The sequence below is a fragment of the Ailuropoda melanoleuca genome, chromosome 16 (assembly GCF_002007445.2).
Source record: "Ailuropoda melanoleuca isolate Jingjing chromosome 16, ASM200744v2, whole genome shotgun sequence".
In the NCBI taxonomy this organism is placed as follows: domain Eukaryota; kingdom Metazoa; phylum Chordata; class Mammalia; order Carnivora; family Ursidae; genus Ailuropoda; species Ailuropoda melanoleuca.
In genome coordinates this window covers 3,828,768-3,844,893 of record NC_048233.1, presented here as the reverse complement: position 1 = coordinate 3,844,893, position 16,126 = coordinate 3,828,768, and the positions used below count along the sequence as shown (strand labels likewise).

Sequence of the window (16,126 nt, the reverse complement as noted above, 5' to 3'; positions counted from 1 at the left end):
AAGAAACACACTGTAGGAAAGCACTGGGTTCTCCCCTATCTAGAAAGGAAAAAGCTGTTTTTTCGTAACAGTACCATGTAAAGACATTTAAAATATATATGTTAAAAGTCAACTTCTTAGCCTATTAAATGTAACTAAGAATAAAACAATTTGAAACTATAAATGGTTGAAATCAATATAGGAGCCAGCAGCGTTCTGCTATGTATTAATCAACCCGGTGTCTCAGTTATAAGCACACTTATCTGATCTCCACTAATTGCTACATGTGCTTACTCAAAATATGCTTGGGGGCGCCTGGGTGGCACAGCGGTTAAGCGTCTGCCTTCGGCTCAGGGCGTGATCCCGGCGTTATGGGATCGAGCCCCACGCCAGGCTCTTCCACTATGAGCCTGCTTCTTCCTCTCCCACTCCCTCTGCTTGTGTTCCCTCTCTCGCTGGCTGTCTCTATCTCTGTCAAATAAATAAATAAAATCTTTAAAAAAAAAAAAATGCTTGAAGGCTCTGAGCAGATGTGCTGCCAACACAAGCACCTGAAGGCTCTTAAATGGCTGCATTTTAAAATGAAGAAAAAAAGACTGTTGATTTGGTTTTTTTTTTTTTTAAAGATTTTATTTATTTATTTGAGAGTGAGAGAGAGAGAGTGGGGGAGCACAAGCAAGGGGAAGGGGCAGAGGGAGAGGGAGAAAGCAGACTCCCTGCTGAGCAGGGAGCCAGATCCAGGGCTCAATCCCAGGACCCTGAGATCACAACCTGAGCCAAAAAGACAGACACCCAACCGACTGAGCCACCCAGGCGCCCCTTTTATTTTTATTTTTTAAGTAATCTCTACACCCAGTGTGGGGCTCTAACTCACAACCCCAAGATTAAGAGTCGCATGCTCTACCAACTGAGCCTGCCAGGTGGCCCTAATGGTTTTTTTGTTTTGTTTTTAAGTAAGCTCTATGCCTAACGTGGGGATTGAATTCACAACCCTGAGAACTTCTGTTAATTATTTTTCAACTAGAAATCAAAACTGATGCCATTATCCTGGTTAGCAACATGAACCCCCAGAACACCCACAGGAGCAACATGCTCAGTTTTAGGAAGACAGGTGGCACTTTCAGGAGGGATCTATTAAGGGAGTATGCGCACACTTCTGGCTCAAGTGCAAGCTTGTGGGTAATGAAGCTAAATGTATATACGGCAGTCTTGTATAGGGCGTTTCTGCTACAGCGTGGTGTCAGGAGACCCACTCTACACTTCCCTGGGGCTTCTCTTGCTTTCACTACAACAGAGCAGCTGCCGAAACAGTGCCTCTGCTAAGCTAAGCGACATGCATAGTCATTTCTTTTACGACTCTTGAGACAAACTTCAAGCACTCAAAACAAAAGCAAAATTACAAAAGAAACTTAACAAACATCAGTACTTTCTAACATTACTCAGCATTGCTGATGGCATGCGATGCCTAGAACATGGAAGATGTGAAAAAAATGTCTGATAAACAAATGAATTTTAAAGTTAGATTTTAAAAAGTCCTTTGACTTATGCCTTAAAGAAATACTCTAATTCGTCATCCCTTACTTTGGAACTTTCCAAAGTAGGTAAAAATTAGATATTACTGTCCCCATTTTATAGCTGTATGGCTATGGAAAATAATGAAGAAACTGATAAAAGATCACTGCCTAACTATGCGAAATAATTTGAACAAAAGTTACTGTAAACCTAGTATCATTTTTTAAAGAAAAAACAACTTTATTTTTAGTTTAAAACTGTGGATGTACCTTTCACAGATTTAATAAAATAGTACCTACCCTATTGGCATACACATTACCAGAGATGATAGAGACTTCTCTGTTCTTTGGTTTTCTCCTTTATTTCCTCTGTCAGTTACGAGCTTAAGGGGGACAAAGTTTCACATTATACTGTAGTATCATGTATATCACATAGCTGACCTCAGTTCTGTTGGCCAAGATTAGTCGGTCTGAGATCATTATTCCATATCAGAAAAGCTGGAAGCAGTCATTTTTAAATACTTTCTTAAATTTGAACTTACTGTACTGATAATTCTCTTTTTCTCTCTCCACATTTGAGACACAAATGATGACTAATAACCTTAGCACCTCCAAGGTGCCACATCTTCCCATCATACATTCAGTTATATTTTGCTAACTACAACTCATACCTGGCAATCAAAATTTCTCTTATTATATACTTCTGGAACAGTTTTTGTAGCAATTCCCTATCATATTTGTCAGTAAACATCTTGGACTCCACAAACAATATGCTTTGTTTCATCTGTAAAGAACATAAGAATATTACCTACATAATCTTGGCTACCTTTGCTCCTATTTCATATGTAAATTTTCTTTTAGTTGTTGAATTTTGCGTTAGTTGGCTTTATATTCTTTGTCTCAAAGACCAGCTTAAAGTGACTCTAAACCAAATTGCAGGTAGCCCCTCAACTTTACCCTCATCTTTAACACCTGTAAATATTTACGAAGTGCCTACTATGTACTCAATCTGTACATATAAGGGACTGAGCAACAAGAATGAGTGGTAATTCTCCACTTTAACACGAGCATTCATAGTCTGTGAAGAAAAAGTTTATAACCTTTTTGGAGGGAAATTTAGCAGCCTCTACTAAAATTAAACTCTGCATCCCCAAACATACAAAGTTTACAAAATACTAGGCCAAATATATAAAGATACATGTAACGAGGATGCAATTTTTCATTGTTTTCAATAGAACCCCCACGATAATATTAATGTCTGTCAACAGGTGAGCAATAAGATACATTTATGAAAATAATACTTTGGGTATTAAAAAGAATAAGGTAGATCTAGAGGTAGGAAGTTGGAAAGTAGTCTGTGACACTTCAGTTTTAAAAATAGGTTCAAAATAGCTTTTTCAACAAATGGTTCTGGATATCCACATGCAAAGGATTTGGACCCCTATCTCATAGCATACACAAAATGAATCAAAGACCTAAATAGCTAAAACTTTAAAAACCTTAGAAGAACACATCTGACTAAATCTTTGTAAACCTGGACTAGGCAATGAATGCTTAGGTACAACACCAAAAACAAAAGAGATAAAAAGAAAAATTAATAAATTAGACTCTAGCAAAATAAAATTCACACTTCAAATGACACCATCAAGAAAGGGAAAAGGCAATCCACTGACAGAGATAATACCTGTAAATCATTTATCTGATAGGGAATTGTATCCAAAATACCTATAAAGAACTCTTACAACTAAGTAATAAAAAGACAACCCAATTTAAAAACGGGCAAAGTAAACAAACAGATATTTCTCTAAAAATACAGGAATGATCGATAAGCACATAAAAAAACTCAATTAATCATCATTAAGGGAATGCAAATCAAAAGCACAATGAGATGCTATTTCACATCCATGAGGAGGGCTATAATCAAAAAGATAGACAACAAGAAGTAATGGTGAGGATGTACAGAAATGAACCCCAACACCTTGCTGTGGGGAATGTAAAATGTTGCAGCCATTTTGGAAAACAAGTCTGCTAGTTCCTCAAGTTGTAAAACATAGAGTTACCACATGACCCAACAACTCCACTCAGGTATATGCGCAAAAGAAATGAAAATATATGTGCACACAAAGACTTGGACACTAATGTTCATAGCAGCATTATTCAAAATAGCCAAAAAGTGGAACAATTCAGCATGCTAAACTGCACCACTGACCACATACACTCCAATGGCCAGCAGAATCTGGAATTTCACTATTATTGTATTTCAGTAAGTCTGCCAAGAATCTTTTCAGTCAGAATGCCAGTTCATTTGGTAGTATTAGGTAGCAGAATTTCTTTTTTTTTTTTTAATTTACTTGTCAGAGAGAGATAGAGCACAAGCTGGGGGAGCGCAGGCAGAGGGCGACGCAGACTCCTGAGCAAAGAGCCCAACGTAGGACTCGATCCCAGGACCCCAGGATCATCAACCGAGCCAAAGGCAGATGCTTAACTGACCAAGCCACCCAGGCGCTCCAGGTAGCGGAATTTCTAAGCCAGTGAGTGGATTCTGAAGAAACCCATGGGAGGAGTTGATCAGTTGAATATAGTGAAAAGGAGTCATCAGATTTCACTGTCGGAACTGATTCCAGTGTCGGGTAGCTGAGGCAATAGCTATTAATAGAGTAATTTCTCTAAGTCAATTGACAAATAGATTCCCCTTGCCCCAATCCCAAATGTCAGTACTGGAAGGCTGTGTTTTCACATGTACTGAGACACCAAGAACACCTCTGGCTACAACAAAACACTGCTTCTGGGAAAAGGCACATGAAGATCAAATTAGAACTGCCAGAAAAGACTCCTTGGAAATCCATCCTTCCTCATCTGAGGACAAATGTTAGTATTCTAGGCTCAGCCGTCTTCTACTTGAATGACTGCCACAATCTGGGACTAACTTAATTGAAGCTAGGGAATGAAAATCCATCTCCTAAGAGGCCCATTTAGTGGGCCTATTTCATTCCTTCAGAAAGAAAGGAGAATTGTTTGGGGAGAGAGAGGCAATGAGAAGGAAAAGTTGGTAACTGATTTAATCATTCATTTGGCCCCAAATAATGCAGCAAAGAAAATTAGAGTGAACTGCTCTTCATTTTGCATGTTCCACAAAGTAAAAGCAAAAACATTCTTTTGAGTGAACCAAACAGAAAGGTTATTTTAAATGTATAATTTGATTCAGAAGTCAAAGAATTCATTCCTTCTTTCTAGATTTAAAAAAGATGTTACTCAGAAACTAGGTTGATTCTACCTTTTGCCTGATTCTCTTTTCCTCAGGGCTACATTTCTCTCCTCAGGAATGTTTTTTACTCCCCTTCTATTTCCTGGATAAAGATGGAAGTGCATTTGTTTGCCTAACAATACCAAAGAAATATTTCTACTCCCTTTCCCTTGGATGAAATTAGTACTTCGCTAAAATGTCTGATTTCTTCAACCGCTCATCCTAAAAATAATTAGAATGTAATCAGTATCCATTGTTATCATTTATTTGTAAAAATGGCACCCAGAATATTTGGAATAGATATTTTGATAATACATGGGAGTGGGGGGGAGAGGAGATTAGAAGTCAAAAGCCTGGATTTTACTTCTGAATTTTACTTTTGACCGCATCATTTACTTGTCATGTGACCTTAGGTATATCACATCCTTCCTCATTCTTAACTTCCCCATCTATAAAATGAAGATCACACCACCAGCCCTGCTTTCTTTGGAGCGATGAAGCTCGAAAGAGATCAAATGAGTGACACACTGTGAATGCAGCAAAGGATACTTAAATGTAAGCCTTATTACTGATCATTTTATTCCCAATAAATCTTCCCTTTGGAACAACACAGCTTAAGACCTTAACTCAGCCAAAAAACTCTCTACTTTATCTCTAGCTCATATGGCATTGCCATAACAAAAGTACACTATGTTTCAATAGGGAAACAAGTCAATCCTCTATTAAATTGGCTGCATTCTAAAACCTAAAATCAAAGGCAAACTATAGATGTACTGAAGTTTCTTCCTGAAAAGCTGAATAGCAAGATTTATTCTTCTAGAAGCTTGTCTGAAAAATAATATTCGTTTTCTTCTTACACTCCTATTTTCTATACTTTAATTACCACAGGAAAAAAAAAGTAGGAACTATATTCTAAAAACACTTCCTGTCAATGATGAAAGTAGATATCAGGGCTTAGAGAATTTTATTTTTTTTAAAGATTTTATTTATTTATTTATTTATTTATTTGAGAGAGAGAGAGAGAGCACAAGTGGGGTGAAGGGCAGAGGGAGAAGCAGACTCCCTGCTGAGCAGGGAGCCCAAAGTGGGACTCGATTCTAGACTGTGGGATCATGACCTGAGCCGAAGACATACGCTTAACCGACTGAGCCACCCAGGCGCCCTAGAATATTATATTTTACCCTAAAACTCAAAATCATCAAATTTTAGGAGTGGGAAAGGAGTATTTATAGATTATTTAACACAATATCTTTGGAAGGCCCCTAAGATGTCCATCAATGAATGAACAAGGTGACATGGAGACAGTAAGAAAAGACATAATTTTCACTGAATATCATTTTGGCCATGTGCTGTTAAAAATATATATGTCATTTTATTAATTTGTTATAAATCACCGAGGGAATCCAAAGCAGCCCGCATTTTCCAGAGGAGAAAATTGAAGCCAAAAAAGTAGATGAGCTGCTTAAGATCACACTGCCGAGGAGTGAAAAAGCTAGGACTAGAACTCAGGAACCCAGTGAAAGTTTCCATACCTCCCACAATGCCACGTGGTAAAACAGCAAATGCCGTCTCATAAACAATAAAAGTAGTGCTATAGCCCTCTTCAGAACCGGGGTTCTGTGACTCAATGACATAAACTCATCATCCATATTTTCACGGAAGTTCTAAGGCAGTTCTAAGGCAGAGACAGAGATGGCAATCCTCATTATCAAGCCCTCATGGCAGGTATTAAAGTGAGTAAATAAAGACAGCACATCGATCAGCATGTGGACAGGGTGTCTTCTCTCAGTCATAAGTGGATTTAAGCTTTAACCAGGCCAGGAACATTTTGCAGCCTTCATTATTACTGACAATAAGGATGTCTGATGAGGCAGGATAGATTTAGTAGAACTGAGAGCTTGTTTCTAGTGAGTTGATTCAGAGGAAATAAAGCAAAAGCAGACCACAGGAAATTCTAGTTGAAAGAAGCCATAATAATTCCATTATTCTCAAACAGGAGAACAAAGGGAATTAACAAGGCCCCTTCTAGTCCTAAAATCCTCAAATACGGAGAAGCAAGGCAACTTCAACTCTGCCTCTGAGTAATTCAAGCATACTTTTCCCCCTTAGTAAGAACAAACGTTAGCATTTTCTTTCAATGGGCACAGATGCAGGGAAAACAGCAGAGTTTCCATAGGAAAGAACAAGTGAAGTCAGAAATAAAAACTATTCCAAAAAATGTCTGAGTCTGTCTGCTTGGAACAGAAGGATTTCAAAAAAAAGAATATTTACTGCAGATTATTCTCTCCTTTCTAGGTCTGCATGTAGCTTTCTCATTTGGAGAAACACATGCATGTTTGAAGTTATTAGGAACTTTTAATATTTGCCAAACATACTGCAGTCATGGATTAGTTACTCTGAGTACATTTAAGCACTGGGTAAGTCTCTATTTGCCAACAATCAGCTGATCTGATGAAACATTCAAAAAAGAGAGAGGGGCACCTGGGTGGTACAGTAGGTTAAGTGGCTGACTCTTGGTTTCCGCTCAGGTCATGTTGTCAGGGTCCTGGGATCCAGCTCAGCAGGGAGTCCGCTTCAGGAGTTTCTCCCTCTGCCCCTCCCCCTGCTTGCTCTTGCACACACTCTCTCTCTCTCTAAAATAAATAAATCTTCAAAAAAGAGAGAACGTGAGAAAGGATAACAAGCCTGGACAACACATAACCTCCAGCTACTACAACTGTTCATATTTCTAAAGAGAAAGCACGGATAAATCAGAGACTAGGACTTTCTTAGTCTAACTGGGTCACAAGGTCGTATCACACTGAGAAATCTCTCACCATACCTTCAATCCTCTATCAGGGACAAAAGGCCAGAGAAAGCTCAAGTTCCAGCACTAGCCAGGCACGGTCATCTCCCGAGAATCTATAATATAAAATGCCTCCTTCAACAAAGTTCCTGAGAGAGATGTTTCAAATTCCATCTCCAAATTTCACTAGATATTTCAGAAATAAGAAAAATACCTTAAGTTTGTTAGTAATTTTTCCACCCCATTCAAAAGAAATCTGCCTCATGGTAAACAGTCAAAGGCAACATAGTAAAATTCAAAGGAAAAAAAAATCACAGGAAATTTAAAAGTCAGATGTTATACTTCACCTGGAAAGGTATTAATACCAAAAACTCTATCAATGTATTTCATCAAAAACATTAAGCACACAATCTGAAGCCAAAATACAGGAGACATTCCACTCCTCAGCAACAACTGAGTTAAACAGTGATAGAAACTGCACTTAATATTACCTAGGGCAGGAGAAACATTTGGTGACTCACACTCTCCTTTGATGTCAATTTTTAAATTAAAGGGCTGTTTTCTTTGGGAAGAAAAAAAGGGGAAAACTTTAAAATTATCCTTTTAAACTTCAAGTCCAATAAATTAAAAACCACTTTGCCTCCTGGTCTCAGTTTCAAAGTCAAACACCCCCCCCCCGCGCAAAATCATGAGTCATATATCAAACATCTGGTACCCAAGAAATTTATTGCCGTAAATTCATTCAGTTAATTTATTGAATGCCCACACTGAACATACACCATCTGAATTCAACAAAGACGCTGAATTTTAACTTTACCTCCTCCTAGCACTTCCATAGTTATACTGGTAAACGTGGGTTATTTTTCTCTCAACTTGAAAAAAAAAAAGTGCAGTGAACAAATCTCTCAGATCACAGTTATCACGTAAATAAAAGCTGACGAAAGGGGAAAATGGGTGTTCTCTATACCCAACACCTCCTTGTGACGTTTTTAAATAGAATTGTTTAAACATCTACTAATCTAAGCATCAGACTAACTCCTTACACTCTACATCTTTATTCGCCGTGGTAATGGAATAAGAAGCGGGAACACTGTTGGCGTGTATGATTTCAATTCTCAGACAATGCCAAAGTTTGAAGCCAATGATTTCATGCCGCTCCCCCTTAACTTTTCATTAACCTAGCTAACAAGAAATTGACAGACTGAGATTTCGGATTGTTTTATTTCCCAGGCTCTCCCTCTGGCAGAGCAGGAAAGAGGAGCGCAAACAAGGGGTACGGTACATTGCAAATAGGACGAACGATCCTAAATAAGAGATAATTACTATAAAGCAGAAAGAAGCAAAAGAATAGTTTTGCACTTTCGGCCCTCGGACTCCGTTCCAGAATTCAGCACCGCCTGCCAAAAGCAATGGCATTAGAGCAAATGATTAAATATCACCCACAACCTTCCGCTTCGACAGCCCCGGGAAAGACTTCATCCACCTCAGTTCCGGCAGTGCCGGGCAGTGCGTGAAGAGCAGGGCTAACGCATTTTGAGCAAGCGAGGCCCACAGAGAGCAAAACGAGCTCGCAACGAAAACTCCAAGAGTTTCCCAAGCAAGGACCTGAACACAAAGTCCTTCCTCTCGGTGCAGGCAGCAGAGCCGCTGCTTCCTACCGCTCGCCAGTAAAAAGGGGATCTTCCACCGCGGAGTGGGGGACAGAAGACTCGCCTCCTGCCGCCAAATCCGTCCCTCCCTCCCTGACCCGAGCCCACCGCCCTCTCTTTAGAGCTCCCAGGGAGGACCGCCACGGTCTCACTCCGTCCCTCCGCCCCGCTCGAGACGAGACCAGCCACCACCCCTGTCGAACCTGTCCCCGCGGGGTCCGAGCCGGCAGCGCGACGCCTCCATCCCCGCGGCTCAGGAAGTGGCAACCAAGTGCAGAAGCCCAGACGCCGCTGCTAGGGTGGCAAGCCTGGCAGGCAGCCGGGCCCCGCCCCCTAGCAACCGCACCCCGCACTGTTGCCACCGCCTATTGGTCCTCTTGCCGGCCGCTCGTCTCTCATTGGCTATTGCTGCCGCTCGGCGATGCGGGAGGGTTTCTAGGGGACGGGGGCGCCGGGAGCTAAAGGCGCCTGCGTCCGAAGTCGGGTGACGCGCTAGGTAGGGCTGGGTCCCAGGAGCGCGTCTCGGGGATGGGGCGGAGGGCGGAGGGATGTGTTCGCGTCAGCTGCGTTGGCTCCCAGCGGCGGGGAAGTCAGTTTGTCGGAGGAACGGCCCATCCCCCTAACCGCCACCCATGGAGCGGCCTACCCGCGTCCCCGCTGTTTGTACCCAGAGACCACCCAGAGCGCTTTCAGAGGTCTGTGATGTTGGGACTCACAGACCTCTGCCGCGTCCCTCACAGCGCGGCCCCTCCCGACACCAAAGCCTTCCGGAAAGCACACTTGTAGCCTCTCCAGCAGTCACTCCCTTTCTCTTTCATAGTTATCTGGTCTCGCATTACAACTGCACAAAACTCCTTCAGCCTCCCTTACTCCAGTCCAAGTTTTTAGAGCATTGCTAGATCAATTCTACAGACTTTAAGAACTTTTCCCATTTACCTCTCTCTACGGCCTATGGACAATCTTCAAACATCCATATCCCATAAGATTTGAGATCTAAATATGTGCTCTCGTTTCCAATAAATCTTGTCGCCACTTCCTTTCTCATCGCCAAAACATCCTGGCAAAAGTTATCGCGTGTTGCGCTTATAGCATTCCGAGGTCAGCTGTTTCCACATTGGGTTTACCTAAGGGGGGCAGAAGTTGGCACAAGCTGGGAGAAGGGAGCATCGCCTCGATGTGTCAGCCTCCACTCACTGTGTGACCCTAAACATAGTTCATTATGTGGGCTTCAGATTCCCAACTATAAAATAAGCAGAATAATCCCTGCTTGTTCAGCTCTGGCTGGACCGGACACAGAGGAGGTTCTTAAAGCTGAACGGGATGCAGTTGAAAGAGATGCTCTCTCTAGTGGCGAAAGGGCAAAGGAGGCAGGTTTTGAAAGGGCAGTCCTGCATTAGCTACAGTAAGTATTCTTCTCTGAAAAGTTTCCATATTCAATTACATACATTTTAAACAGTCACTACAAAAAATCATTTTCCCACCCTATTTGATATTTACAGATTTCTTTGAATGGAAATAAAAAACCAAAACACAGCAAACCTAAGTAACTTCTCTATGTCCCCTTTATCGTCCCTGACCCGACTGTATTCACTAAAACAGGGCTTGCTGCCTTTCCTCACCTTGGCCTTTGAGCGGAGGAGCAAGGTCACAGAGGTGGCAGTTCAGCTACCAAGTCACAGAGTTCCGCTTTTATTTTTCCCGTCCATGATGTCATAAAGGAAGCTGCTGCTGAGCCTGACACAGAATTTGTATTCAAAAACGTGGAATGAATGAGTTTGAATGAGGTGATTAGAGGATTACTGAGTAGTGGTTTAAAAAATACAATGAAGAAAGACCTTGTGTAGAGAAGGTAATATTGCTGCATGATCAGTAATCAGAAGCAGGGTTCTCTAAAACCTTTCTGCAACCATTTATTTACATACATTTTAAATAGTTACTGCAAGAGACTTTAAAATTTTAAACAGTTAATGAAAGAAAAATATGAACTGTTTATGACACTAAAGACTTTTCAGGAAAAGACATTTTAAAAAGCAAATCTGGGAACTGAATTCCCTTAGGACTCCAAGGTTCTAGTTAAAGCATCTTTTTTCTATTGAGGTTACTGGTATTATTTCCATTTTATTCTCCTAATGTACTCTCCTGTGAGCCGGGAAAGTACTTTAGCAACTTTATGAAAATGTCTTGAGACTGCTGGTGTCTGAGGAATCCAGGGAATTTTTCACAAGGAACTGGTCTTTGTTCAGCTTCCCTCTCTCCCTGAGGTAAGCAAACAAGTGGTGTCGTCTCCTCCATGTGACCTTGATCCCATACTTCTCCTCAGGAGTGTCTTCAACGAGAATAGGCCCAGGCTCTGGGCCCTTGGGAGTACTAGTATGGAAGGAGCAGCTCGGAAGGCTACTTTCCCTCTGATCTGAGGGATTGGGCCCCTCCTTCACCAGCGATGACTCTGGGGTCTGGATATCAGGTGGAATGAATACATAAGGGAAGTTCTGAAGCGTATGTGCTGACACTTCCCCGCAGCTTTGAGGACTGAGCATTGGAACTAAGGGCCTTCTGGAAAGGCGCTTTTCTGATTGACGAGGGCATTCCCTGGTTAAGGGGATCCCAAGCATGGCTGAACCGGAGGAAGACAGTGGACTCTCAAATGTTAGATGTGGGAACTTGGAGGTGGTAGATTTTCGACTTGAATGCTTTGCCTGGTTTCGATGATGACGTTTCTGGTTCACCGGGAACCAGCTTTCTGCTGTCGTATCAAACTGAGGTGATACCTTAAGGATCAAAAACAAAAACCAAAAGGAAGTGAGGAGAGCCAGCTACCAAGGGGAGGAAACTATATCCAAGGACCAGAATTCTAAAAGGGGGCCCAGTATAGTATGGACACAAAACAAAATATCTGTCTAATGGGATATTAAAAGAAAGGGATATGAGTTTTGGGCAAGTAATTCGATCTCTCTGGCTGTTTCCTCATGTGTAGGAAAGGGGACAATGTCTCCTTCACTTTATCACACCGTATACCTACAACTTGTTTAACTATCTTTAAACTTTGAGGGCAGAGACCAGCAGTCTTCCTCACCTTTGATGCCCAGCACCTAGCAGAGTGCCTGACATGAAGAAGGCCCCCAGTAGAGTGAATGCTGAGTGCAAGAATAGGGAGTGAGATCCTGTGTGGAAAACAATCAGCAAAAGAGCTGACATACGACGAGTTCTCAATAAATGTTCATTCCTCTTCTCATCCATGGGATTCTAACATTTCAGTTTCTTCTACAATCCCAAAGCAAGTATTATGGTTCTTCCAAGCAATCCTGAGCAAGCTCTATTCATTAAGAACTCTTAAACGGAAGTTTAGGCTTTTTTGTCTGGCCCTCTGGCTATACTACTTCCCTGACAGTAGCTGTATTCTCTTCCTAGGGCCTTGAAACTGTCAAAATACAACATGCCATTTCTGTGGGGTTTTCTCCAGGTTCACTCTACTAAATAGTAAATATAGTACCTAGCTAAAAGGTTTACCTCTCAAGTGAAGTTTGGAGAACAATCTCATTTTTTTACTCATTCTGCCATTTATCTGGCTTCTTCACTGAGCTACTGGATAATAAAACTTTTATCCTGAACTCTTTAAGAAGACTGTGGGGGGAAAGACTCCAACTCCAACCAGCCCATGCCTCAGCTTCAACTTAGAAAAGAAGATATACCAGAGAAGATGGCTGATGACAGAAAGAATACATTGCCTCCTTGTCCCTGTCCCCATGAATCTTTGGAGGCCCTGGTTTAAGGGGCAGAAGAGGCAGCATTCTGAGAAGCCTAAGAGAGCAAAAGTCAAAGTAAGAATCCCATGGCCTACCCAGGACGTGGCGGTGTTATGGTCAATGGGCTTGCTGGGCACCTGTCTAGTGTGAGTGATGGTAAGCTGGGGAGAGCCATAGTGGTGTTTGGGGCCCTCCAGTGGTGGTTCTTGGAATAGCAGCTGGGCTTTCTGGGAACGCTGGCGCCGTTTTTTTCTGGGAGGCATCAATAGGTGAAGGAAGAGCAATTAGTAACCACATGATGCTGGTTGTAGTCAGGTCCGGGTTCAGGTTCCGATTCCAACCCATGCCTTCAGAGAAAAAAACAAAAGCTGAGAGACAATTCTGACGATTCCATCCCCAGCTCTTGCTCATCCTCTGTCGACCAGTTCTATTATCAACCACCACCCCTACCTCAACACTGTGGGAGTACAGCTTCCTATTCCTACATCACCAAGTGAAAACACAGTCATTCCCATTCAACAACATGCATTCAATGCACACTGATACAGCAGGGTTGACTGCCGTGCTGGGTGTTGGGAATTTAAAGATGAATAACCATTGATTCTACAATCACTTATCAAGTGCCAAGCGCTTATAGGGACACATGGGTGAGACTGTCTCTGCCTTCAAAGAGCTGAGAGGCTAGCAGAGGTAGACAATTACGATAAAGAGCAGAATGCTTCCACTCACCCCAGGGGACGCTTTCTAGAGAGGGTGACACCTGACCTAGTACAGAAGAGCTAGGGAAAGCCAGAGAGCAGAAAGAGCAAGGCATTCCCAGCTGAGGAACAGCATATACAGAGGCACGGAGACAAGACTGTGAATTCAAGGTATCAGAGACTCCATGAAGCTGGACACAGTATGCAAAGACAAATGCAAGACCTCAGAGGCTGGACCCGGTGTCAGGGTCAGGTCAGAAAAAGCAGGTGTGCCATAGGTGTTTGGACTCGAAGTAGTCACTGAAGATTTTCAAGCAGAAGGATGTGATCACACTGGATTTTTTTTTCTAAGATTTTATTTATTTATTTGACAGAGACAGCCAGCGAGAGAGGGAACACAAGCAGGGGGAGTGGGAGAGGAAGAAGCAGGCTCATAGCGGAGGAGCCTGATGTGGGGCTTGATCCCAGAATGCCAGGATCACGCCCTGAGCCGAAGGCAGATGCTTAATGACTGCACCACCCAGGCGCCCCTGGATTTTTTTTTTTTTAACTTTCTCTCCAGACAATTTTGAACACACACAAAAAGAGAATGAATAATATGAGCCCCCATGTACCCACCACCCAGCTCCAACAACCATCAACCCATAGCCAGTCAGGATCCATCCACACCCTTTATCCCCTTCCCCTTTCCCTGTGTTATTATAAAGAAAAGATGATATTATACCATCCCCATTAATACAACATATATATATATATATATATATATATATATATAAAATATTCCTAAATATTATCAAATATCCAGGGATGCCTGGGTAGCTCAGTGGGTTAAGCGTCTGCCTTTGGCTCAGGTCACGACCCCAGGCTCCTGGGATCAAGCCCCACATCAGGCTCCCTGCTCAGTGAGGAGCTTGCTTCTCCCTCTGCCTGCCACTGCCCCATTTGTGCTCCCTCTCTCTCTCTCTGACAAATAAAAAATATTATCAAATATCCAGACATGTTCAAATTTTCAATTGTTCCATAAAGGTCATAATTGATTGTTTTTGCCTTTTAGACAGATCATCCTGGCAACAGTGTGGAAGGAAAGGGAGTACTCTGGAAGTAGAGGGACCAGTTTTAGGAGGTTACTCTCTTACTTCAGGGAGAAATGATGAGCCCTGAATCTGGGCTGTGTCAGTGGTAATGGGAGGCTAGACACAGAAGCAGGATCAACAGGACCAGAGTAATTAAGAGGCTGAAAAAAGCGTCCATTGACTCTAGTAACCAGATCGTCTTTAATAAGAGGTTCATCAGTGGAGGGGTGGGGTGGAAGTCTGCTTGCTATGGAGAGGTGCACATGAGGCACAGCTGAGCATCCAGCAAAGTTCTACAACAGGGCAGACTGGCTGCACCACGCATTCATGATTCATTCGGTCAGTCAACAATAAAAAGTAACGTACTCTGGCTTATGTCACTAGGCAGTGGAGATACAGGTAAAGAAAAAAGAAAGGACAAAATCTCTACCTCAGGAACTAACATTTTTAGGGAGAACCCAGGTAATACACACAGCTGTTTGTTCATTCATTCAGCCATTCAACAAACACTGAGTGCCCACAGTGCTAGGCCCTGTTCCTGGTGCTGGAAATATAAACCAGAAAACAAAATGAAATCCTGCCCTCGTGGTGCTTACATCCTAGCTGGGTAGTGACTATGGAGAAAAACCAAACAGGATAAGGGGTTGAGCCAACTCAGTGCTCTTTTAGACAGGGTTGCTGGGGAAGGCAACTGAAAAAGTGATATTTGAGCAAATACCTGAAATGAAGAAAGGAGAGTAGATGAGAACCAGTTCATGTGACACAGGACTTCATAGGCAAGGTTAAGGGCTCTGGATTTAATTATTCTTAGTGTGACAGGAAGCCACGGCAAGGAACTTTAGACGCTCTGTGACAACAGGTGGGTTGGGGAGATCAGGCATACAGAAAGGAAGCAGGGTGTACAGTTAAAGGGCTGCTGCAGGAGTCTAGAGGACAGATAACAGTAGCAGCAATGGCTCCAAGTGTTGACGTTAGCCAGCCTCCAATAGACATGACATTGCTCAGCAGCAATCCTACTATGTTTCCTTCATCAACTCATTATCTGCAGATTATCTTAAGATGTTTCCACTTTCTTATTTATCTATTTGACAGAGAGAGAGACAGCAAGAGAGGGAACACAAGCAGGGGGAGAGGGAGAAGCAGGCATCCCGCTGAGCAGAGAGACCGACATGGGGCTTGATCCAGGACCCTTGGATCATGACCTGAGCCAAAGGCAGACGCTTAACGACTGAGCCACCCAGGCACCCCATCCACTTTTTAAAAAATTTAGAACTCCCCTTTCTTCTTAACAAATGACCTTACTTGCCACTTCACAGAGAATGCGGGAGACATCAAAGAAAATACTCTCACTTTCCAGATACCAAAGATACAAACCTATATATATATCCGCATCCACACTCTTTATGCTATAATCGCAGGTCAGTCCCGTCTGCTCTCTAAAACC

The 16,126-nt window shown here is 42.4% G+C and overlaps 2 protein-coding genes across 8 annotated transcripts in view; both read right to left on the bottom strand.

Moving 5' to 3' along the window:
- Positions 1 to 9,558, bottom strand: part of TULP3 (TUB like protein 3) — a 58,335-nt gene extending 48,777 nt beyond the window's left edge. For 5 of the 6 annotated variants that reach the window (XR_004621222.1, XR_004621223.1, XR_004621224.1 and 2 more), the window contains exon 1: positions 9,372 to 9,558. Coding sequence is in view for 1 of the 6 variants with exons in the window: in XM_034645134.1 (XP_034501025.1) it covers positions 9,372 to 9,412 (41 nt within the window). In the remaining 5 variants the exon portion in view is untranslated. Of the gene's footprint in view, positions 1 to 7,555; positions 7,636 to 9,371 lie in introns of all 6 variants that reach the window. The other variant, XM_034645135.1, reaches the window with a different exon arrangement.
- A 1,446-nt stretch (positions 9,559 to 11,004) lies between these two features.
- Positions 11,005 to 13,331, bottom strand: RHNO1 (RAD9-HUS1-RAD1 interacting nuclear orphan 1). Of its 2 annotated transcripts, none has more exons than XM_034645136.1 (2): positions 13,049 to 13,331; positions 11,005 to 11,936 (listed from the first exon to the last, which is right to left on the bottom strand). In XM_034645136.1, the coding sequence occupies exons 1-2, from the start codon at positions 13,172 to 13,174 to the stop codon at positions 11,337 to 11,339; spliced, it is 726 nt and encodes a 241-aa protein (XP_034501027.1). In that variant the 5' UTR covers positions 13,175 to 13,331; the 3' UTR covers positions 11,005 to 11,336. The 2 variants fall into 2 exon arrangements, with proteins under 2 accessions (XP_034501027.1, XP_002914174.1); XM_002914128.4 differs by having other exon boundaries at positions 13,007 to 13,285.
- Between the last annotated feature and the right edge of the window lie 2,795 nt (positions 13,332 to 16,126).

What these genes read in the sequence shown, in the direction of transcription:
- RHNO1 (XM_002914128.4), bottom strand. Translation starts at nt 13,174, where the DNA reads ATGCCTCCCAGAAAAAAACGGCGCCAGCGTTCCCAGAAAGCCCAGCTG. An exon ending in ATAACACCGCCACGTCCTGG is followed by an intron (nt 11,937 to 13,006) that starts GTAGGCCATGGG and finishes TTGATCCTTAAG; the next exon opens with GTATCACCTCAGTTTGATAC.